The 24,458-nt window shown below is 50.0% G+C and overlaps 1 protein-coding gene across 1 annotated transcript in view; it reads right to left on the bottom strand.

Annotated features, from left to right (window-relative positions):
• Positions 1-24,458, bottom strand: part of LOC102430540 (myomegalin) — a 139,152-nt gene that overhangs the window by 10,799 nt on the left and 103,895 nt on the right. Inside the window, 14 exon segments of the mRNA XM_023761248.1 lie at positions 60-249; positions 2,003-2,122; positions 2,791-2,922; positions 4,587-4,838; positions 7,462-7,647; positions 10,058-10,210; positions 10,798-11,021; positions 12,125-12,176; positions 13,575-13,810; positions 14,665-15,193; positions 15,801-15,917; positions 16,793-16,985; positions 18,054-18,489; positions 19,497-19,729. Coding sequence (XP_023617016.1) covers positions 60-249; positions 2,003-2,122; positions 2,791-2,922; positions 4,587-4,838; positions 7,462-7,647; positions 10,058-10,210; positions 10,798-11,021; positions 12,125-12,176; positions 13,575-13,810; positions 14,665-15,193; positions 15,801-15,917; positions 16,793-16,985; positions 18,054-18,489; positions 19,497-19,729 — 3,053 coding nt within the window.

Below are 24,458 nucleotides of genomic sequence, written 5' to 3'. Positions count from 1 at the left end.
GATCCCTTCTTCTACACCTGAAATTGGGGCCTCCTTCCTTATCAGGGGGCTCCCCTGACCTGGAGTCCTTCTCCTGGAGGGAGAGTCGTTCCTCCTGGAAATGCAAGATCTCCTGCTGCTTCTCCTTCAAGTCTTCCAGAAGCTGCTGCCGGTCCACCTTCTGGTGCTCCAGCTCCACTTCCAGCTCTTGCAGCCGGGACTGCGAGGCCAGCAGCGCCTCCCTCAGGCACTCTGCCTCCTGGGAGTGCTCTGGTGAGCAGAACACAGGAGCGTTTAGACTGGGGGCAGAGGTCAGCAGGAAGGTGAGCCCAAGCACGTCATCCGGCAGACAGAGCTAAGGCATGCTGCAGCTGGCCCGGGGGTGTATGGACAATGGGGCCTCGTCCTTGCAATGCCCTTGGTCCTCTGCTTGAATAAGGCCTAGTTGCTGTTAGAGAAAACACTCTGGTCTCTAACGCTCACTATTTTCTAAGTGCTCACAACCTTCTGCACAATAGTCCATTCTTGAATTTTGCCAGAGATCAACAAGATTTCCTGTCTACATTTTTAGTACATATTACTGTCATCATTTTGAAAATAGGGACATCTGCTCTGGGCTTGTGGCATCTCTCTGGTCTTCATTTCTTTTAAAAAAATATATTTTATTGATTTTTCACAGAGAAGAAGGGAGAGAGATAGAGAGAGTTAGAAACATCGATCAGCTGCCTCTTGCACATCCCCAACCGGGGATGTGCCCGCAACCCAGGTACATGCCCTTGACTGGAATCGAACCCGGGACCTCTCAGTCCGCAGGCTGACGCTCTATCCACTGAGCCAAACCGGTTTCGGCATGGTCTTCATTTCTTAAAGATCCTGGACAAGGACTCTGAGAATAAGACTGCAGGTGCCGTCAGTCCTCCGGGTAGAATTCACCTGGGCCTGGCAAACTGTGCTCATTTAACTCTTCTATCTACCCCCCGAGAGGTCTGTTCTTGTCTTTCCAGGCACACAATGGTGCTTTAGTAACTGTGCCTTCTCTCTTATGTGTTAACCTTTATCTTCCCCAAGCAGTGACCTTTCCTCTCCTATCTCCTTGCTCTGCAGTGGCTAATTTGGAAAAATCTGCTGATATCTTTTCCCTTTTCCATAAGCATTCATTCATTCTGAGCTTAATCCTTTTGGACACTATTCTTAGTCTTCTATGACAATTTAATAAATATTAGTAAATAAAAATAATTTGTTATTGACAATTTTAGTGATCTGAGCAAGTCAATTAACACTAAGGTCAGCTGCACCTCAGGTCACATCAGAAATGATGTCCATCTGTGGATGCCCATCCATGGATGCCCACCTGTGGATGCCCGCCTGTGGGTTCCCACCTGTGGATGCCCACCTGTGGATGCCCACCTCTGGATGCCATCCATAGATGTCACCTGTGGATGCCTGCCTGTAGATGCCACCCATAGATGCCACCTGTGGATGCCACCCTGGATGCCCACTATGTAGATTGGGAAAGCTCTGGAAACATTTTACAGGCACCTCCAGACACAGTCATGAGGACTCCTGACCAGAAAGGAGCCTGATTGAGGAGTGAGGGGACGTGGTGAGGGGATGGGGATGGCAGCCCAGTACTGGGAGGGACACACAGAGCTGCAGTGAAGTCAGGAGAAACGTGAGATTGTTTATAGGCTCTTAGGTTCCTTCCTTTTCTGGTTCGAAATCAGCTGTGCATTGGGGAGGTGGGAAGGTACCTAAGTGGTATCCACTTTGATAGCCAGTGACTGGGTATCAGCAGGCGGGTTTGCACGGCAGGCGTGGTTCCCTAGGGCTATGTGTCCCTTCGGCCCGGAGGCCGAGGGCCCGTAGGTGGCACCTCTCAGGAGCAGCCCTTTCCAGCTTGAGAATGGCGATGGGAACCTGGGTAGCTGTTATTTCCACCTCCTCTCTGCTTCTCTGGTTGGCGACGGGTGTGGCCAGGGAAGACAGGCACCCGAGGTGACCAGTTCGTGGCTCTGACACCCACCTCTCGACAGGTGACTCAGCTGAGCCTGGAGGCTGCGGTTCTCCTCCCGAAGGGCCCTGTTCTCGCTGTGCAGCTGAGCCGTGGGCTCCAGACCCTGACTGTAGCCGTTAGACGTGGATCCTGCCCCGGAAGAGAAAGCAGACAAGTTACGCATGTGGGTGGCAGCTGCTTTCAAAGCTGCCCCTTCTGTATCTCCAAAGACACTGTCCCACCCAGCAGAAAACCCTGAGGACTCAGGCCTGGGCTCAGGACTGGGGGCCTAGGCCTGGTTTTCTGTCCTCCTTTCGGGGTTCTCGGCTGCACTGTCACTTGCCCTGGCTGCCATTGCCAGGGAGGCTCGTTCCCCTACACAGCTGCGCTGTGGGCCAGACAAGGCATGCGGGAGGGCCGGCCTCCCAGGGACGGCAGCCGGGGTCCGAGTGTGGGGAAAGGCCACCCGGGTAAGTGGCTGGGCGAGGGCCCGGAGACCTGGCCCCACCACCTGCCAACCACAGGACAGGGGCGCAGAGGACTCAGCAGGAAGTACGAGAGCACATTAGGAGGATGGGAAGTCCGGGGCTCTGGGACAGACCTGGTTGGTTCTGCTGTGAGAAGGTCACTCTCTGAGCTCCCTCCATCTACCTGCACAGTAAGGACAGTGGTACTTGCCCAGAGCCCTGCCTGGCTGTTTGCAGGCAGCACCTGTGTAAGCCGACCACTGTGCTCTGAATGCTGAGAAGCTCTGCCCAAGGGCCCTCCCTCCAGAAGCTCCCAATTAGGACCAGGAACAGGAAGCCCGGCAGTCCTACCGTTCCCCCGGGCAGTGGAGCTGAGCCGGTGTTCCAGCTGCTCCCGCAGGCGGTCGTTAATGCAGATGGACTCCTCCAGGCGCTGGCGCAGGTTCCGGATCTCACCAAGGTGCTCCTCTAGCAGGTCAGCCCCTGCAGCCGCCACCAGGGCAGGAGAGAGGTGGGAGAATCCTGGTCACAGGCAGGGCCCACGTGGGCACAGGGCTCGGCCATTGGCTTCTCTGCAAGATCCCTAAACGTCACCTTCCTTCTGCCAACTGCACCCTCTCACATGGGCACCCAGGCAACAGGGCGCTTTCCAACACAGGACAGCCCGGGGCCAAGCAAGCCCCACGGACCCCCTCCCACGCAGGGCTAAGTGCAAGTGTGCAGTGACCAGTGTAACTAGTGAGTGTGAGGGGGTTCCGCCTGGTTTGGAAAAGTAACTGGGAGTGCTCGTCAGCTTGAGGTCTCATTGGCTTGAGTTCTCGTGTGGTTTCCTGAACGTGGGTCTCGCCCAGCGTGTGGAGCTGTGGGAAGGTTCCTTCTCCATGGTCTGGTGACCCCTGAATTCTAGTCACCGCCTGGACCGGAACCAGCCTATGTGCTGAAACTCCTAGGATGATTCATTCACAGTTTGCTAGAATTTCTCAATATTTCTGCCTGACTTTATTTTAGTCTGCAGTCTTTTAAGTTCTGGGAATTAAGCTGCCCCTTTTATTTCAGTTCGGTTTGATTCAGGGGAATGTTATTAAAAACCTGTTCATGCGTGCAAAGAATAAATAAATAACTGAGGCTGGGACAGGCCTGCTGGCACCTGGAAAGGTGTGGCCACTCCTGAGTGTGACAGGGAAGGCCTCACGCTACCCTAACCCTCTCCTCTTACTGATGCTGGATTAAATCCACACACAGCTCTTCCTCCGCCCCCAAAACAAGGCGGGTCAGTTTCATGGACATGGACTCATCCCGCTGGTTAATGGTCCTGAATGCCGCCCTCGCATCCCCTTTACCAGGGAGGGAGGGAGGGAGGGAAGGAAAGGAGGGAAGGAGGGAGGGAAGCATGGAGGGAGGGAAGGAAGGAGGGAGGGAAGGAGGGAAGGAGGGAAGGAGGGAAGGAAGGAGGGAGGGAAGGAGGGAAGGAGGGAAGGAGGGAAGGAGGGAAGGAGGGAAGGAGGGAAGAAGGGAAGGAGGGAGGGAAGGAGGGAAGGAGGGAAGAAGGGAGGGAGAGCCTGCACATATCCGAGGGCTGGTGAGAGGAGGAAGTGCCCCAGGAAAGGATGACAGGTGCAGGAACAGAGGTGGGAGGGGTGCTGTTGACAGGCTGCACCAGCTGTACCAGCTGCACCACTTTGCTTCGGGCTCAGCCTTTTTTTTTTTTTTAAATGACAGTCGTCTCACTGTTGGCACTGAGCCGCATCCCAGCATCCACCTGTATCTAACAGGTCCACCTGGTGCACTGCCTCGACCCTGACCAGGAGAGCTAGGATAGAGGAAAGTCGGACCTGGTTTTGGGCACAGGATATATTTAGGGGGTGGGCCACCTTCTCTGTGGCAATTCCTGACTGATGGACGCATGTCCTGTGAGTGCTGGTGCCCGGCATCCCGGAAGGGCCCAGAGTGTGCTGTCAGGGGCTCGGGATGCAGGCGAATGTGAGGGCAGCGGGGTCCCTGGCTTTCCCACGCCCCGCACAGCACCCGGGCCCTGGGCAGAGAGGATGAAGCACCGCTATGGCCCTTTCATTTTATCCCCAGGGACTAGAGACATGAAAGAGCCCTGCTGAGGGCACAGACTCTACACGGGGTTTAATTTCACTTACCTGTGGGTTTGGAGTTCAGCTGGCACAGGGAGGAGCCCAAGGACAGGTCCCCAGATACGCTCCCTTTCTGAGGTCTCATCATATCCCACTGGCCGCTGCTGCCCAGGTACCCGGGCTCCAGGATCCCGCCCATTTCTAGGGTGCCCCTCGGAGGAGAGTGGGGCTGGGCAGGGTGGAGGAAGTGGGAAGAGCTGGCGTCTGAGTGGCTGCTCAGCAATGTAGCCGGGGAGGCGGGATGGACGGTGCTCACACCTGGGCAGAAAGAAACCCACATGAGAAACAGCCTCAGAGGGGAAGGGTCAGCAAGGAAGTGTGTTCACTGAGAACAGACCCCGACGGGTGCCTGTGACTGTCAGAGGTCCCAGCCCATGGCAGCGAACCCAGTAGATGAAGACTCATAACCTAGAGGCCATGTACTAGTTAGTATTTGCCATCAGGAGACACCAAGAGGTAGGAGACAGTAAAGTATCTGAAAGTCACCAGTGTGAGCCAAAGAAATCCAGTGGACCCTGGCTCCTATCACAACTCCTATGCCAGAGTCTAGGGAGGTTCCAGGAGTAGAACTCACTCCCAAAGTCGGGGGTCACGTGGGTGATGGCATCCAGCATTGAGCACACCTGTGAACAGGACTCTTTGTTGGCCTGTGGGAACTTGCCTTCCCCAGGAGCTAAGCAGTCAGTCTTTCCCTTTCTCCTTTGGGGCTATCAGAGGAGAAAGGGGACATGAAATCCAGATAGACATGGTCTCCCCAACTCCTCCAGACCAGAGAACTCTGCTGAGGCTGCAGGAGGCTATACGGCAGGCAAGTGGGGATTGGACCTCACCCAACATGATTCCTCACTCCTGCCTGAAGAATCACTGAAGACTTGCAGGGGGGAGGCAGGCAGGAAGGGGAGAGAACCTTTCATTTCACAGGCTGATGCTTTCACAGATCTTATGAAATCATGGGCCTTCTCTTGAGCACCATCATCTCTGCTTCTATATAAAACGAAGGCCAGCTTGGGGAGCGATGGAGAGAGGAGGGCAGTGCTGTAGTTTAGGACATTCATATTCATATGACCGCTGTCTTTCAGGGATCATATACGTGGGTGGCAAGGTGCACAGGTAGCTCTATCTAAGCAAACAGAAGAGAGGGCACATTTCCTCCTGCCAAGCCAGACTCCTCTGAGTAGTTAATTGCTAATTTTTATCTCCATCTGTAACTGGTTCTCAAACTTGGCTACATAGTGGAAATACTTGGGACAATGTAAGAAAAGTATATACTGATGCCTGGGCCCCCGAGATGTTGCCTTAGTTGGTATGGAGTACAGCTTGGGTACTGGGTGTTTTTAAATCATCCCACGTGATTCTAATAGACAGCAACATGTGAGAAATACAGTCATGGGTCTCTCCTTCCCCAAATTTGCAAAATACAGATATCCATTAGGATCACTGGGAGTTAGAGAACAGGATGGAAAATGTAAGTCTCTGAATGTTACCTGGGATTCAATAAAGATGTGATTTCCTACACCCTTCAGCTCACCCCAACCCAAGGCAAAGCGTTGTTGACAGTCAGTACGTATACTTTCTACCCAAGGTCATAGGAGCTCCCAAGACTATCAGCACCAGTGAGCAATACTCTCATTCCCCAGTCTCCCTGGCCACACAATGCAGAGCACATGCCCTAAAGCATGCAAGGACAACAGACAAGATTTTAGCCCCACAGTGACCTGAGAAGCCGCCATGCACTACTGTCCACACGGAAGCTTGGGTCAAAGCAAACAAGGAGCATGGGTAAGCGATGGTCCCTCGGAGAGGACCGCACCTCAAGAGGGCAAAGAAAGGGCTACAATCTTCCTCACCAACTCGGGGACCACCCAACTCTGGTCAGTGCCCCAGACTAGATGGGGCTTCAGCCCACAGCACCTGGCCCCTTTTCAGGCAGTGCTCTCCTTCTATGTTTCCCCTTGGATGAAGGCGAGTCGGCAACTATGGAAAGGGAAAGGGGAAAAAGTAAGCTTGGGAACACTCTTGTCATTGGGGCAGGGGACAGATTTGTTGTCCATCAATTGTTGGTTCCAGAACTGCTACCGCAGTAAGTTCTAGGTCAGACACACCAGCACTTCCCACTAGTTCCAAGGTGCTTTCTAGTTGTTTTTTAAGCACTATTAGAGAGCAAATCTATCACGTGAGGTTCTTTTCTTATTTTTTCTAAGCTGTAAGTGATCACACACACAAAATTTTTATGATGGGGCATCTAGCCCATATATACATCAAACACTTTTCTAAAAGGTAACTACACAGTCTATGAGTTCTGTGAGTTAGAGGACTGAGTTCATAGCAGACATCCCTATGTTTCTGGGTCTCGCTGCCCATGCGTCCCCTGTCCAGGGGCAGAAATGAACCTTGTGCAACAGGGAGAGGGGCTGTCACCCCCTTCTAATCCCTCTACCTCCACCTTGTAGCCTCCACCTGAGGGTGTAAGGATCTGAACTCGACTAAAGGCATCTCACAGCAGGAGGGTGTATGGCCATGGAAAGGATCCCACGGAACGTGGCCATCTTTGTCACGGCCACTTCACCCTGCACAGGCAAGTGTGTCAGCAGCATGTCAGGCTTCGGCACACTTGGTGGGATTTCCCACTGACAGCAGTGGGAGAGCACCAGGACCAGGGCCTGGTGAGCTAGACGCCTGTTAACTGATGGGACACACACACCAGAAAGATAACAGTAAATACACTTCCAAAAAATGTTTAAAAAGCAAGCAGCGTTATCCCGCCATCGTCCCCTGGCCATGTGCACCCCTCGGCTTTTAGAAAACTGCCATCAAACCAAAGCCATGCAGAGCGACACAGGTGGGGCCGCCATCCGCAGGCTCGCATGCAGGAAGTGCTCACTTTCTCCCAGCTGCTTCTGCAGCATCTGCAGCTCCTGCTGAGCCTCGGCCAAGGAGACCGCGGGCCTCTCACAGCAGCCGAGGAGGGGAGGGCCAGTGGGGCGGAAAGGCAGGAAGTTGGGTGGAGCTGAGGGCAATGGTGCCTGCGGGAGGCTAACCCGCGTGGGTATGGAGGAAAAATGAAGGCCTAGAAACAGAAGGTCAGGGAGAAAGCAGAGACATCGTTAGAGAGAAAGGAATGAGTAAAAGATTGAGAAGATGAAACTGTCCCCTGAGCAGATGTCTATTTGAGGAGTGACTCTCATTCACGGTGGTGCTGCCTGGCACGGCTAAGAGTGACCACAGCCACGGCCAAGGGTGAGCACTGCTCCCCAAGGCTGGTCTGGCTGACCGCCCCCTCCCCTGCCAGGGCCATCCTGCAGACATGGTCTATGTTCATCTTGAAAACAATTGGCTACACAAGGCAACGGTATTACCATAAGCCAGGTGGCCGTAGCCCCACCCAGCATCCTGGGCACTGTCACAGCAGGCGCCAGTCCTTCCCCTGTGACAAGACTCTCCCCACACCCTGAAAGCATTAGGGCCCACCCTGGGGTGGTTCAGACCGGACTAGGACTGTGGGGAAATTTGCATTATGAATGCATGCAATTCAAGACTAATGGACACATTTCAGAATCCTACATCAACACGTTCCTTCACCGAGTGAAAAACAGGCCTCCGTGCAGTGACATAGACACAGTGGCTCACACACCTGTCTGGGCATTTGCATCACTTGGGAAAAATTCTTAATACACACAGACTCGTGGGGCCCCAATGCAGACCCACTGCAACTCTGAGAATAGAGTTTAGAAATTTACTTTTAAACAAATCTTCATAGAGGTCACTAAGCAGCTCATCTACAGACAGGTCATGAGGAACCCTGGGAGGTTCTGAAGTTTGAATCTGTCTCCTCCTCTTTCATAAAAACAGTTAGAGGGCCCTGGCCAGGTGGCTCAATTAGAGTGTTGTCCTGTACACCGGAAGGTGTGGGTTCCGTCCCTGGTCAGGGCACATACCTAGGCTGCAGTATGGAAGGCAACCAGTCAATATTCTCTCTCACATGGATGTTTCTCTCCCTCCCCCTCTCTAAAAACAATAAGCACATCCTCAGGTGAGGATTGAAAAACAAAACCAGGTACAGGGCAGGTAGCCCACCGAGGGAGCAGAAACCGAGACTGACCGTGGAGAATGTCTCACGTGGGAGAGAATGTCTACCTTCTACATCACACCGCTGCCCGGCGCTGACCCGGGACCAGAGCAGTCCTGCAAGGACACCGGGCTGCCAGTGACACCGCCCAGGCTCCTTTGGGAAGCTTCTGACTTAAAGCCCTGGCCTTCCGCCGTTTGACCCCAAAGCCTTTCCGCAGATGTCTACAGGCTAGGAGAGCAGATTTCCCATGAGCCCCTGGTTCGGCTGCTGCTCACTGTGACTGAGAAACCTGAGCCCAGCTCAGGAAGACTCGGCCACACCCTCTTCCTCAAGATTTTGGCTGACTTGTCCTCAGGAGAGATGGGGGCAACAGAAGGAAGCACTGTGCTTTCGGGGGGCACCTCTACACAAACCCAACCCCACCACAAACCACACTGAAGACAGCAGCGGGAGGGGAGGAGTGTCAGAGGCGAAGACTAGGTTTGCCTTTCCCTGCATGGCTGGTGCAGACCTGAGATTAACCAGTGCACCCCGGGCCACTACGCTGAGGCAGGTAAACGAAACGTAACCCTCCGATTGGCCTCAAGATACACACCAAGTACATCTCAAGGACTGCCGACCCACTCATAATCCCTGCTCACTTAAATAAAGATTTAATATGGCAGAATCTTGTCTGAGGATTCTGAGGCCTCCCCAACTAGGAAGTGAGCAGCCCACGTACAGCAGAGGCTGTGGCACAGGTAGAACGGCAGTGTGTACAGGGGGCAGATGTGACTTTCCGTTTGTGCTTTGACTACTATAACCCAGCAAGAAACATTGTGCCTCTTTGCTCCCCAGGGTGAAATGAGAGAAAGAAATGATATGTTTATTCAAAAATGATTACCCAGTCCTGGGCGGTGTGCTCAGTGGTTAGCTGTCGGCCTGCACATCAAAGGGCAGCAGGTTCGATTTCCAGTCAAGGGCACATACTGGGTTGCAAGTTCAATCCCCTGGCCCAGGTGCGGGGGCATGTGTGGGAGGCAACCAATCAGAGTGTATCTCTCAAATTGATGTTTCTCTCTCCCCCCCCGCCCCCACATCCTCCCACCCTTCCACTCTCTCTAAAAATTGATGGAAAAAATATCCTCATGTGAAGATTCATGAAAAATAAATAAAATAAGTGATTAGGCAACTATTGGTCAGAGTCTTTTGGTATGCAGCTCAAAGTCTGCTGTGAATGACTTATTTTTCTAAAATATTTCAAACAAAGAAAAGTCAGGCACAATTAGTGAATTAGGATGGTCTCTTGATTTTTTCCAGGATTTGATGCAAATAAGCCCCTAACAATGGAAACATCTGTCTCTGAAGAAAAGCCAAACAGGCAGCTGGGGGAGAGGAGACGAAGCCCTGCCCGCTGACCGCTGCATACCTGGACGGGCCTGGGCGGCCTCCTGCGGGGGGTTCTGGGGAGCAGGCAGGCTGCTGGGGTTGCTGCTGGGCTCGGCCTTAACCCCCTGAGGCGCAGTGGTTGATGATGGTGTAGAAGACAGAACAGCAGAATGACTTGAGTGATGGATGGAATCTACAAAACCCACGAATGAAAGAAAATGTTTGATGATCTACAGAGAACTGGAGCCTGGCCTTACATTTAACCGGGTACCAGGGCAGCTCCAAGCACAGGCACTGCGAGCAGGGGTCATTTCCTCAGTACAGAGAGCTCCTTGGGGAGGCAAGCCAGCACAGAGGTGATACCGGGGCCCAGAGCCCTGAAACCATGAAAATGGCATCTCCAATGACACCAGGCTGGACCGGCAGCACCTGTGGGACGCTGTTCGGGAGCTGCCACTGATGCGATTGCTGCAGGAAGGACCAGCGGCCCCACCTTAAAGGAGGTCCGAGTCTGTGCTCATAGGCAGTGGGACAGAAACCAGCATGGTCTCATTCTCCCCTGTGGCTCACCTGGGGTCTAACCTCATGCACATGCTGCCAGAGACCTGGTGCCACTGTAACTAGTAGAGTCAGGAGCAGAGCAAGGATCCTAACTCACTGGGCACTTGGTCCCAGAGCCGTGTTTAGCCTGATCCACACCAGGTGGATCTAGGAGGCTGGGTTATGGAGGGCTCCTCTTGGCCTACATAAAGCTGGAACCACTTAGAAAGTGGTGGCTACCTGGGTGGCCTGGCGAAGTTTTCTTCTCTTCATAGTGTGTGTCCTCGCTGGCTACGTCCATGTCGGAGCAGGCTTCCAGCTCCTCGGACAGGAAGGAGGAGCTGCTGGGCGAGCGGGGGGAGTCGGACAGGGCGCGGCTGCTGGAGGGTGAGAGGGACCGGGCGTCCAGCTTGGCCTGCAGGACCTCAATCACTTTCTCCTTCTCCTGCAGCTCCCTGCGGAGCCTGGTGGGGGAGGGAGGACAGCAGGTGAAATCGAGGTCCCCAGACCAGCAGGTCCTGACTGGACCACATGGGAAAAGCCACAGAAGTCAAGGGAACATTCCTGCAGAGAATAATGGAAGTGACCCATCTCTGATTAGGGGTGGGGAGCAGGTGGGGCACAGAGGGAGGGGAAGCAATCGCTACCCAGGGCACTGGCCACACCATACGCTGAGGACTAGCGGGGACTGGGCCAGCCCTCTAAGGCACTACTGCCTAGAGTATGGTCCCCACTATGGCTGCAGCCTGAGAAGTGTTGGCTACTTGTCTCCAAGTAGACAGCACAGAAGGAAGGAAAGCATTGAGAACCATATGGCAGCTTGACCTCGCCTTAACATCCAGGAGCAATATAGATGAAACCATCTGCATGACTGAGGTACAGACCACCTGTGTGTCTGGGATTAGAAATGAAAATAAAGGCAAAAACAAAAGCACCCTGTCCTTCACCAGGGACATTTGGAGAAGCACCGTGCAGTCTAAAGCACACTCATGACACAAAGTGGCCCCAACTAGCAGCTACAACAAACTCTGAGCCCATGTGTCATTGTGCATGGTAAGGCTATTGCAGTGACTCACAGAAAGCTGGTGGCTGAGGCACCGAGCTTCCCAGGGACCCGCAATGTCTAGGCCTTTTTCACTAAGAACTGTAATATAATTCTTTTTTCCTAAGGAAATTGGGTGGCTAGGAACTAGCTGCCAACTCAACTGGGGGAGGAGGGGGAGAGTAAGCCAACGGGGCAAAAAGTACACCCTGGTCTTTAAGCACACAGCGGGAAGCAGAGAAGACCCTGGGGGTGCAAAACCCCTAAAACATGGTTAGTATACTTTTAATCAGACTGCCTCTAGGTTTCCAAGCCTGGAGAACAAATATGCAAATAGAAACCAACAGAATCATATCAAAAGAGAGTAAAGAATTAGGTTAAAGACAACAGTAAAGTGTTCCATGAATAAATGAATTAATTACAATCAACATTCCCTTCTCTACCCCCCGCCCACCCCTCCCCAATTTGTGAGCCATCCCTCAGGCCTCATTCCTGGTCCCTTTACCAGAGTCCATGTGGAATTACCTGAGGGCCAGCGGCTCAAGTCCAGCTCGATCTTTCTCACTTTTATGATCCTCTGCAAACCAAATTCAGAAAAGAAACGGTAAAACAAACAGGTTCCACTTCACACATTACAAACGCAGGGGCCTACTTGTGTACAGAACGATTACTCTGTGTGTGTCCTGGGTGTGTGGGAGCATCATTCTGGGAGGCCTCAGATTCCGTCTTTAGGGAAGGGACCCGCCAGGTTTCCTGAGCTCACTGCAGACCTTCCCTGGTCTGGTGATCCCCACCATGACTTCCTCTGCCCTAAATCTACGCAAATAAGTGTAAAAGGCATGTGCCCAGCTTCCCTCTGGAACAATCCAGCCTCCATGCCTGCCACACACTGACTCCCTGTTGTACGGCTTTCATGTAGAACCTACTCTTGCTCTGAGATGACGAACAGCCCTGTCCCACTTCGGCACCTGCTATCGGACGTGGGGTGTTTGGCCCCAAAGACTGAGTCTGCTGTACCCAGGAAATTCTCTCTAAGAAAAGAGCTTCAATAATAACCAACTTTCCTAGCCCTTGCACTATGGCAATTGGTGCCTATGTACTGGGCTGCATATCTGGCGCTTCGGCCAGGTGGGGCACGCTGTGCTCTCTGTTCTTAAAACACATAGGAATGTGCTGGCGCTTCGGCCAGGTGGGGTATGCTGTGCTCTCTGTTCCTAAAACACATAGATAGGAATGTGCTGGTGCTTCGGCCAGGCAGGGCACGCTGTGCTCTCTGTTCCTAGAACACATAGATAGGAAGGAAGTCACTGTACTGATGCTGTACTGTGTCGGGAACAAATTGTGTAAACAAGGCTTTGTAACTATGTGGTTTTTGCAAATAAAAACGCTGTAACTCCTGTAATCGGCACTGCAGTTCAGCCCTTGCTTCAGCAGGGTGCTGTAACTGTAGTCGCTGGCCAGCTTAATAAAGGCTCCTAAATCTTGATCTGAGTCCCTGGTGGTCGTCTCCACGGGTCGCCCCATTACACCTACACCATGTCCAAAAGGGCATGGTGCTTTAGCTATATTTGAATTAGTTTTGTGTGCAATACCATGCAATACATGAAGAAATACAGACACTAAAGAGATAAGTCATTTGCCCAAAGCAAGTTGATGGCAGCATCTAGGCCAGAGCTTGGGTCTTGAATTCTAAGTTCCAGGCTCTTTCCACTGTCATAAGGTCTTCTGAGCACCTCTCTTTCTTCCCCTCAGCACTGGATGGATGTAGCCTCCTTCCCAAAGGTCACATTCCATGAAGGATGACCTTTCTACAGTGGTAACCGTGGCCTCTCCAACCCTGCGTGTGTCTCTGCGGTGCCTCCCACCTTTGTTACTCTAAGAGGCCTGATCTTGTAATGGCCCCCAGGGAATGAAGTGGAGGCTGAGCGTGGCTGAGCGTGACTGAGCGTGTCCCAAAGCCCTGTGGCCAGCTTACTGGTGCTGAGTTTGCTGGTGAGCCGCTCTGTCAGCTGGCTTCCCTGGGCAAGTTGCTCCCGGAAGCTCTGCCCCAGGTAGTAGTCAATGTCATTGCTCCTTAGGAGGTCCTCAAAAGACTTGACTGTATCTTTTGCATGCTGGGTGAGGAGATAACAGATACCTCTCCCTTCTCGTATTTTCTGGCGTAGGTAGGATAGTTCTCGAGCCTGATCCTGAATCAGGGAATCATATTTCCTAATGCAGGGAAGAGAAGGAAAGAGTAAGAATGAAGAAGAGGGAATGATAAGTTATGGGGGCTTCCATGGAGATTTCTGTGAGCACTTCTCTAAGGATCTCCCCACCAAGTAGAATTTTGGCACATAAACCAAAGGATGTATTTAAGAGTAAATTCTGCTCGGAGAGATTATTGCATCAAATAATTTATGCTACTTTCTTCCACTGTTTTATATGTTAGTCATATGGCCCAAAAATGAATCATAAGGCTCTAGCCGGTTTGGCTCAGTGGATAGAGCATTGGCCTGTGGACTGAATGGTCTGGGTTTGATTCCCGTCAAGGGCACACATGCTGGGTTGCGAGCTTGATCCCCGGGGGGGGGGGGTGGGGGGGCGCGGGGGGGTGCAGAAGGCAGCCAATTGATGATTCTCTCTCATCATTGATGTTTCTATTTCTCCCTCTCCCTTCCTCTCTAAAATCAATATATACACACACATATACACTCACACACACATATATATATATTTTTTTTTAAGTAAGAAAACAGACTCAGAAAGACTAGATAGGTTACACAGCTAGTGAGTACCAGAGCCAGGATTCAAACCCAAGCAGCCTACCTTCAGTCTTACTATTACACTGTGCCCACTGTCACTTTCCTAATACATTCCTAGGAGGAAATCCCAGAGACCTGGTATTGCCCATTCGGGGCTGCCACCCAATGCCCTGGATGCCTCCCAGTCCTTTCTTCAGACTTGGTCGACCACTGAAATAAGTGCCCTGCTGGGTTTTCCCTTCCACCTGCCTGGCTACCCTACTGCAAGCACAAACTCCGCCATCCTCTATCTGGTAAGGGTCTGAGGAACGCCTTCCTTACCCAGGCCACGAGGCTGATCTCAGCTCCTCGGCCAGCTTCCCTTCCAGTCCGGACTTCGGGAGCTGGGCCTCCAGCTGGGACACCCTCTGAATCAGACTCTCCAGGTCCTTCTTAGCCTGAAGGCCTGGGGAATAGAAAGCCCCAGTGCCATCAGACAACCACCCCTCGTCCTCATCAGTGACACTATGAGGTGAAGATCCCTCGAGGGTGTCAACGGCTTTTAGCTTGCGGGGTCTCTCCAGACTGGACGAGTAGTCGCTGGTGACGGAGAGAGACCGGACCCGGCTCTTGAGGTTTTGAATGATCTTGTTGGCGGTCTGCAGCTGGGCCTTCAGATCTTTGATGTCCTTCCGGAGGACAGAGATGTCTTCGGACTTTCCATATGCCTGGAACTCCTCCTGCTTCCCCAGCTGGCTCTCCAAGGGCTTCCTCTTGGGGGGGCCGGCCAGGGTCGAGCCCAGGCGCTCCTGCTGAGAGCACAGCCCCTCCATGAGGACTGTTTCCCTGGGGCTGTCCTGCTCCTCGCACTCTGGGAAAAGACAAAGCCGCCTTCCTGAGTAAAGCTGGGCATGCTCCATAGCCTCACCCTTCAGGGGAGGCAGTGTGGTCACAAGGACAATGGTGAGAGTAACATTTGAAGCAGCTCTTTATTCAGCCCTGGCACGGGACTAGCATTCAAATACAGTATTACTGTCCTCACAACAGCCCTGCAAGTCAGGTGTGGCCTCCCTCTGTTTTACAAAGTGTTTTCTCTCCTCTTTTAGATTGCAAGTTGGTGGCTAGCCCTACAATCAAAGTCCTTTTATAGTAGAAATACAATTTTTTAACTTATGGTTTGCATATTCCCAAAAGCTCATTTGGTCTTTTCATTACTAAGTAAGCCTTAGCATTTTTCCCTAATCAGTTGGCTAGAACAGTGTTTTCTTTAAAGTAGTATGCTGGAAACTACGTCTAGGAATTCAAACTCACGCTCGGCTTCATCTGGGGTAAGAGTTTTCATCCAAACTTCCTGTCCCTCTCTGGTCCTGTGTCCTCTTCAGTTTACAACACCCCCTCACCCTCCTCCTCATCAGGTGTGGGACTGGCCAAAAGCACCCAGATGTGAAGGCTGAATGGGGAGGGAATGTAAGCCTTACCTGGGCTGGTGCTCTCCTCCCGCTCAGCCTCATTCTCACTCCGGCCACAGGTCTCGTAGCCCAGGTCCTGGAGGTCCACCTGAACCTGCTTGCTGTCCTGCTTCACCAGGGATTCACCTGTTTGAGAGACAGAAGGTATCTCACTTACTCGGTGGCACACACGCTGGCCCTTGGAGGCGGGAAGTCAGATCCAGAGTGGGATATACGCTTCTTTGGACTCATGGAGTGGAAGAGACCACCCTCTCCAAGCAGCACGACTTCCCTCCACCAGGGTGAGCCAGTGTTTGCCACTGATGATCTCACCTACGTTGACCCAGACGTAGTTGGGACCAGACATCGTTAGACGGCAGATATTGCATACTCTCATCCCTAGGAACCCCAGTGAAACTAGCAAGTGCCTTAGCCACAGAAGCTCAGGAAATACCTGAATGACACTGAACTAACTTAGAATCCCAAGACATCTAGCTCTGCACTGTCCAATATGGTAGCTACTAGCCACATGTGACTATTTGGTGTTAAATTAGTTAAAGTTAAAGAAAAGGTAAACCGCCCAAGATGAACTAGCCCCATTTCATGTGGTCAATAACCACTCGTGACACAGACAGAGAACACTCTGTCACTGCAGCGCCTTCTGCTGGAAAGCACTGATTCTAGACCAACAGTGATGATATATTTTGGAAGAATCGGACGTGGTGCCGAGGAGCAGAAGAGAAACTATCAGTATGTGCTGAGTGAGGTAAGGCCGTGTGCTAACCACATCAGAGGTCATCAAACCCAGCTGTTAGTCCACTGCCTCCCTAACTCACTGCAAACTGCTTTATCCATCCCTTCTTCTCTGCCACCTGCAATTAAAGTTAAATATCCTCCTCCACGACGCTAGGACCATGGTCAGGGGTAAGTCTGTTTCAAGGTTGGGGAAGACATGAAGTCCGCAAGGCATGTGGCTTCTCAGGGGGAAGACAGACGCTTGGTGGCGGGAACACAGGACTTACTGAGCATGAGCCTGAACTTTTCCAGCTGACTGGCCTGGGCTGACACAGTGGCTTCCGCTACCAGCAGCTTCTCCTGCAGATCCTGATAGCGCTGCCTGCACTGCGCCAGCTGGGAGCGCAGGTGCTGGGTGGGTCTTGGGAGGCTCAATTCCGACGGTGGCCCAGGGTCACAGGCTTGGGGCTGGTCATCCAGCTGTGAAGAGGAGCCAGCACAGGGAAGTGAAGGGATCGGGGCAATCTGAGGTCAGCCCCAGGAGCAAGGCCCACTTCCCCTCTGAGCCCCATGGACTTTACTCAAGTGTCTGCCACAGCCCTGCTCATGCCATTTGGCAGCATCTTGCTTTCCAGATGGAGCCTGGGGAGCTGGGATAATGTTTTATTCACCTCGGGATCTACAGCACACGGCACGGGGCCAGCCGAGTCTTCGGAGGAGCCCTCAGTAAATGTTTGTTCAACGGTTGGAAAGAGAAGGGGCAGAAACCTCCACTCATCTGGCCCTGCATTCCTGCCTCGGTTGTCCTTTCTGAATCCTCAGGGTTCTCCATTTTTTCTTCATCCTCAGCACAGCCCCTCCCCTTTAAAAGGAGCCTGCTAACCCCTCTGAGACCCAGCCACAGACCCCTGGGAGGAGCTGTGATGAAAATGGCAGGGGCAGGCGGTGACAGGAAGTGGAGGAGGGGATGGGGGGATAAATGGTGATGGACAGAGACTTGACTTGGGCTGGTGATCACACAATGCAGTGTACAGATGATGTGTTGTGGAATTGTGCATCTGAAACCTGTATAATTTTGTTAACCAGCGTTACCCTAATAAATTCAATAAGAAGGGGGAGAGGAAATGGCAGTGATAAGGAAAAGATGTCATTACACACCGCCTGTCTGGGCTGCCTTACAACCCTGGGCACCCCTACACTGCCTCCTATTGCAGTGAACTGCTTCTGTCCAGCTCTCCCTCCATGCTGAGTACCTGGAGGGCAGAGACCAGGTCGTGTTGCCTGCTGCAATACCTAGTATGTTACTAGAAAATTAAGCACTCAAGATACATTTCTGGGAAATTAATTACTTGAGAAATATTTATGGTATAATGTTGCAAAAGCCTTCCTAAGCCTGAATGTGTGAGGAATATTATGACCGCTGCCTGTGGTGCAAAGGTGCCCTTCCCTTAGTCCCTCTGGACCCACAAGGCAGAGCTGCTTAAGGAAGAAACTGACAACTCCAGCCCTTCTTCAAAGGCCTTTCATTCCATCTAATCCCACACTTACTTGGTGGGCATCCACTGCAAGGGCAGCCCCAAGGTCAAGGCTCTGGGGTCTGGGGCGGGGTCTCCCGGTCACGTCCTCCTCTTCTTGGCCTTGGTGCTTCCCAGGAGAACACACTGGCTCCGTGTTCATTCTGTCGATCTCCCTGGCCAGGTGCACAAGGAGCTCTGGACTCAGCTTACTATTCCCTTCCCTGCTGCTCAGCACCAGCTGTTCCTTGAGGAGGTTGATGATGTTGTGGGCATTCTTCAGTTTTCTCTGGAGCTTTCTGAACTCAGCCTGAAGACTCTTCTCATTCAGACCCCCTTTGGCCACGACCGTCTCTACCATCGCCTCGCCCTTCTCCTTGTCCTCCTCCATCTCCCATCCATCAGACATTGCTTCTCCCATCTGCTCTTTCAGCTCTGCGTTCTCAAGGCAAAGGCTCAGCATGGTGTTTCTGCAGGGAACATACACCATCAGGGGCCAAGCATCGCCAGCTGGCTATGCTTCTAGATTGAATTTCTCAGAATCCTGAAGTCTTGGAACCAACAGAAGAGCTTGTCTAATATGAATTAAGGAAGAAAATGCTTTAGGACATGGACTCAGATACACTGTCTATGAGAGTGTTTCCTCAATGGAGACAAAGGGAGCTGTAATTTACCAAAATGGAGGTGTAAGAAGGAGATAAAGGGCACGTGTATGGTATAGAAAAGAATATTTAATATTCTAACTTTATGCTTTGGGGAAAATCCTATTGTTTTCACAATAATGAAAGCAAAGCTCAACAAAATCATCTCAAGAGATAGGCTAAGAATTTCATAAATTCTATCTGCTACAAGATCAGCCAATCTTAAAGTTGGGTGGAGAGTTAAACAAATCAGAGTGTCAGGTCAGTAACTCTGTCAGGGGAAAGGAAAATAATCCATAAAAATATGTACATATGGTTTGATTGTAGGTTCAGCTGTAGGATCAAAAGAGATATACTGTTCTTACCTATGACAGCTCAACTAAGTTTACATATAACAGAGTTTAAGTAAAACATATATATTATATATATATATATATTTAATATATTTTATTGATTTCAGAGAGCAAGGGAGAGGGAGGAAGAGATAGAAACATCAATGATGACACCCCCTACTGGGGATCGAGCCTGTAACCCAGGCATGTGCCCTTGACTGGAATTGAACCTGGGATGCTTCTGGAATTGAACCTGGGATGCTTCTGTCCTCAGGCTAGGGCAGTAAAACACATTTTAACAAGTAGAATCAAGGGAAGAAATCACCATTATCCAGTATTATGCACTTTTCTCTAAAGGACTTGTAGAAACATAAACGCATGGAGCCTGGGATGGGGACCAAGAAGCCCCATGGCAGGGGCAGATGCCTTGGCTGCAGCAAGGCAAGTCCCTCGGTTATGGTGGCCTCTCCATTGGCCGGCTCCCCGGTCTGGGGGTTGTCCTACCTGATGTGGGCCACAGAGGAGAATCCTGCTTCCTCGATTTGAGCCTTCAGCTCCTTCAGTTCCCCCTCGGCTTTCCTCTTCTCCTCGAGGTGCTGGTGGACCTCAGCTTTCAGGTGGAGCATTTCCTCCTGAAGACCCCTGCTACTCCCCCCTCCTGTCGGGGACGGAGGGCAGAGAGACATGTTCTGGCTCTCCACAGCTGCCAGACTCTTCTCCAAAGCCACTTTGATGAGCTGAAAGAAAATCATGATTTAAAGAAGTCAGGCCATTAAAGAGGATCCAAGAGGAACATCAGATCTCCAGGGCAGCCTCGAATGGGAACAAAAAAAGGCAGACCTAAAGTGAGCGCCCTCCAAGGCCTTCCTCAGCCAGAAGGGCCCTGGAGACTGGTTTGGGTGGGGAGGACACACCCAGGGAGAAGGGAGAATTGTTGCCATGGGCAGGAAGAGAAGATTCCAGAGGTGGATGAGAAAAACAAAAACACAAAAGCATATAATAAATAAATAAAAATTCGAACAAATGAGGTTTAAACAGGACTGGGAAGTATGCGTGCTGTGATTTTCCTCCTGAGGGGGCTGAGTCCCCTGAATCTTCTCACAAGTCAGGAAGTTTCATCAGCTCCATGACCCTGGAGTCTGTGACTGGGAAGATCAAGGCTCGAGACACCAGCGCTCAAATCCTCAGACTGTGCCTATAACTCAGACTCCAAAGAGGATGATCAAGAGGGAGGGCTCAGGGTGCTGGGCAGTCAGGAGTCAGTGACAGAATCAGAATATGGATGGGGCTGCAGGTAAGACACAACAAGCTGAATTTCATTGGCTGCAGGAGAACCACACCCCACAAGTACTGAGAAGCTACAGTGAGGCCACCTGCCAGCAGCTAAGTTAACTTGTTGGTTAATCACCCTTGTGCTGATGCTGCGGGTGAAACTCTCTCTGCAAATCTAAGCGGAAACAACTTCCCAACTCCCCACCTCCCCTTTCTTTTAGGATACTCTTGACATTACTCCTCAATGTTTCAACTAAAGTGGATTGGACGGTTTTCCCTCAAATGAGAATTTTTAACTTTTAGACTTCCTTAATTTTCATCTTGGGCTCCTCTCCAGTTTCCCCCATGCATTTAAAAGTGTAGAAAACAAATTTGAGTATGATACTCAACTTAGTTTATGACTAATTATTTTAGTACAAGAATTTGCCTGGAGGTCCAGTATTAATCATTTATCTCAATGTCATCTTGACTTCTGTTTCCTCTCAATTTTGACCTCCCAATTTCCCACCTCTCCCCATAGCTATTTCTCGGTCATATTATTTGTCATCTTGTATCTCTATAAGTATGACTTGTCTCTATAAATTGTACTTGTTACTTATAACTTCATTCTGGCTGTACAAAATCATTTCCCAATGATCAAAGTCATTAATATATTTATGTGCCTCTCCATAAACCATATAGTGGGGTTGTGATTAGGGATATGTTGCAGAATTAATTAAATGCTTTATTCCTTCATTCAGGTCACAAATATGTTGAACAGAACAGAGTCCAGAGGAGTGTAAATAGATCGATGATCGATAGAGCTGCTTGGCTTGGCACAAAGCCATTGACTTTTGCTTTTGACTCCATGACAGAGCATAGTAAGTTAGGCTGCAGGTATGTGGTGGGGTTGACTCATGACATGTATGTGCAATGGTGATTAGGAGCATAGCAGTTGGGATTGTGAAGAGATGCACATCCATGTCAAAGATGAAAGAGATGAGCAAAAACAATTGCTTATTTCCTAGGCATCCAATCCTCCCTGGGATTGTGAGCCTGAGATTTGGGAAGTTCTGGGATGTCTGCCTCTATGCCTCTGCTGCCAAACTGGGTGAGACTGGTGGCCACCCCTGCATGTGCCACAAGGCACGTGGGACAAAATAAAGGAAGGGGGACTGAATAAAACCACGTTTGAAAGTTTATAACCTCAGTCCTCATTCAAACTATGTGATATCTTTTTATGTAAACTCTTTGCAACTAACTGAATGTTGCATCAGCTTTTAATATGGGTGAAACATTTGTTTTCTTTCTTTTTAATTGATTTCAGAGAGGAAGGGAGAGGGAGAGGTAGAATCATCAATGATGAGAATCATTGATCGGCTGCCTCCTGCACACCCCCTACTGGGGATCAAGCCCACGATACGGGCATGTGCCCTTGACCAGAATTGAACCCAGGACCCTTCAGTCCACAGGCCAGCGCTCTACCCACTGAGCCAAACCAGCTAGGGCAACATTTGTTCTTTTCTAAACCTTAAAGGTTCCTTCTGCTTAAAAATAATGTCTGACTTTAATGATAGCCACCAATTTTTAAATGTACCTTCTGGATGTATATATTTTTCTATTGATTTAAATATACCCATTTTATTTAAATACAAAATTAAGACCCATGGAATATTAACACTAAAAGGGACCATAAAGTCCATGTGGTTTAATTTCCCACTATAAAATGAGAAAAGAGAGATCTGATTTGTTCCCAGGATGATCTGGGTTTCATATTTTCAGGTCAAAGGGAGCTTACTTTGGCTAATTTGTCTTTAACTTTTAAATACAAATGCATGAAAGTTAGTATTTCCTCCCTCCCCCAATAAAACCCCAAGTATGTGTGGTGGTAGTATAAATCCTTTAAGTCTATTGTTAATTGTATCTCTTACAGCTTTTTTCTCTCACCCCCTTCCCCCCATTTTCTAATTCATCTGTTCTATTACGTCAGGGTATAACTCCTTTTGTGTACTGGATTTCCATGAACCCCATGCAGGTCTACATGCAGCTCTGATCTCTTGTTTCTCTCATAATGTAAATCAGTTCTCTGATAGCATTAGGGGTATTAAAACTATTCTTTTCTCAAGTTCATCACACTAAGTCTACTCATTTTTCTCTCCTTTGATTTTAATCTTGATTCTCTTTTTAAAAAATATATTTTATTGATTTTTTACAGAGAGGAAGGGAGAGGGATAGAGAGTTAGAAACATCAATGAGAGAGAAACATTGATCAGCTGCCTCTTACACCCCCTACTGGGGATGTGCCTGCAACCAAGGTACATGCCCTTGACCGGAATCGAACCTGGGACCTTTCAGTCTGCAGGCTGACGCTCTATCCACTGAGCCAAACCGGTTAGGGCGTAATCTTGATTCTTGATTAATTTTTTTCCATTGCAAAAGTTCAAAGAAGAAAGATAATAATTGATTATGCTAGTTTCTTTCCCAGGAATTTCCTAGGTATTTATTATAGATTTTACATTTGATTGAGACTGAAAATTACCACCATGGCTGGACCTGAGACTTCCTGAGGTGGGTGAGTTCATACATATGGATAAAGCTACTTGCTGTAGCCAAAAGGTGGTTCTTGCCTTGGAAGAAACACAAAGTTGGGTGTGTTTGTTAGGGGACTTGTGTGTATGCCTGAGGTAGGAAGGAAGCTTTGTGTCGAGAACAAAGCCAACCTTCTAAGGACACAACTAGAAGAAGCTCAGAACCTAATCTCAACGGCCTATTTCCCTGGATACAAGCAAACACATTTTTGAGAATCTGGACACAAAACAGTTATGGCAAAACAAGCTTTATTTAATTGGTGGCAGAAGAGTCACACCCTCAAGCTCCAGAAAAGTTGAAGTAAATTTACAATGATTTCACACACCTCTTACCCCAAACTGAAGATTAGAGTTTCAAGAAAAGGTGATGGAAAGCAAAATGGTGCTTACGCAAGATAGCCTTCATCCAATAGGTATATACTTTGTCAATCATGAGCCAAGCCCCAATCCAAAGGTTTTTTAACCCATAATTTATTATCTCCTATGCCAAGTAATAGGGAAGAGGTTGCAAGAAAAATACAAACGCCCCAGTGTAAAGGTTTACTTCAGGGTTGAACTGACCTTCTCAGAATGTGCTCTGGTCATTGTCTCCAGGCAGACTATAGGAAAGAAGGTTAAGGAAGAAATGACTTTACTAACCAGTTTGCCTACAACTGAGAATTAGAATGAAGGACTTCTCAGAACCTGGCTCTTGTCTTATGTGTCTCTTGTTCATTTATTCTAAAGTCAATCCTTCCCACAGTAGCAATAACCTGCTGACATCCCAATATGTCTTAGGGTGGACATTTGGTCATCCTGAAGATCCCTCTCACTCTCCCAGAGTCCTCAGTGAAATCAGGAAGTGAGAGGCAGAGGGACCAGTGCAAAGGGGCTGTGGGGTACATAAGTAAAGTTACAAGCATTGGCTAGGAGGACTCAGAAGAAGCTGTTAAAGTAAAATGGTAAGTAGAGCTCATGCAGAAACTCAAGGGGAAAGTAAGGGTCAGGTATGTCTAGAGCAATAAAGAGAGGATCTTGATAGAAGGTAAATAATCTGTGTTGAGGACTTGAGATATTCCAGACAACTACTCATGTCAAGAACCAAAGACTGTGCCAAATCCTGCAAGAGTTGGGGGTTGCTCCCTTGGGCTCTTCTTGTTGGTTTATTAGATGTCTCCTCTTTTTCTTGTGCGGATGTACAGGCAGACTCAGAAAGCCTCATTTCCCCTATAGTTTTCCTAATACCCCCAAGAAAGTTATCACTGGAAATACCCAGCTGCTTCTGCAAGAAGGACAGATACCAAAAATCCACTTTCTCCTTAAGTCACGGGCATGGTCCATGTAGGAGATGTGATGGCTAAATGTCACTGGGCAAGGTGGAGACACAAAGGAGTACCAGTGAGTGCCAGGGATCACTACTGGTGACTTAATCTCTGAGGTCCAGGCCATTACATTCTTGAGCTTGAGAATATGCTGGTTATTTCATCATTGATGGTTGGTGAGAACAGTGTTTCAGCCTTGGGTTCCAAGTTGAGGTTTGACAGGGGCTTGCTCTTGAAGTGCCATCTCTTGGTCACTGATGTGCCATGACCTGGGTGGTTTGTCAGATTTCCCAACAAAGTTCTCTTTTGTATGATGAGATTTCACT

The sequence above is a fragment of the Myotis lucifugus genome, unplaced genomic scaffold (genome assembly GCF_000147115.1).
Source record: "Myotis lucifugus unplaced genomic scaffold, Myoluc2.0 scaffold_203, whole genome shotgun sequence".
Classification (NCBI taxonomy): Eukaryota; Metazoa; Chordata; class Mammalia; order Chiroptera; family Vespertilionidae; genus Myotis; species Myotis lucifugus.
Note: the sequence above shows the minus strand (reverse complement) of the source record. Positions and strands in the feature narration are given on the sequence as shown.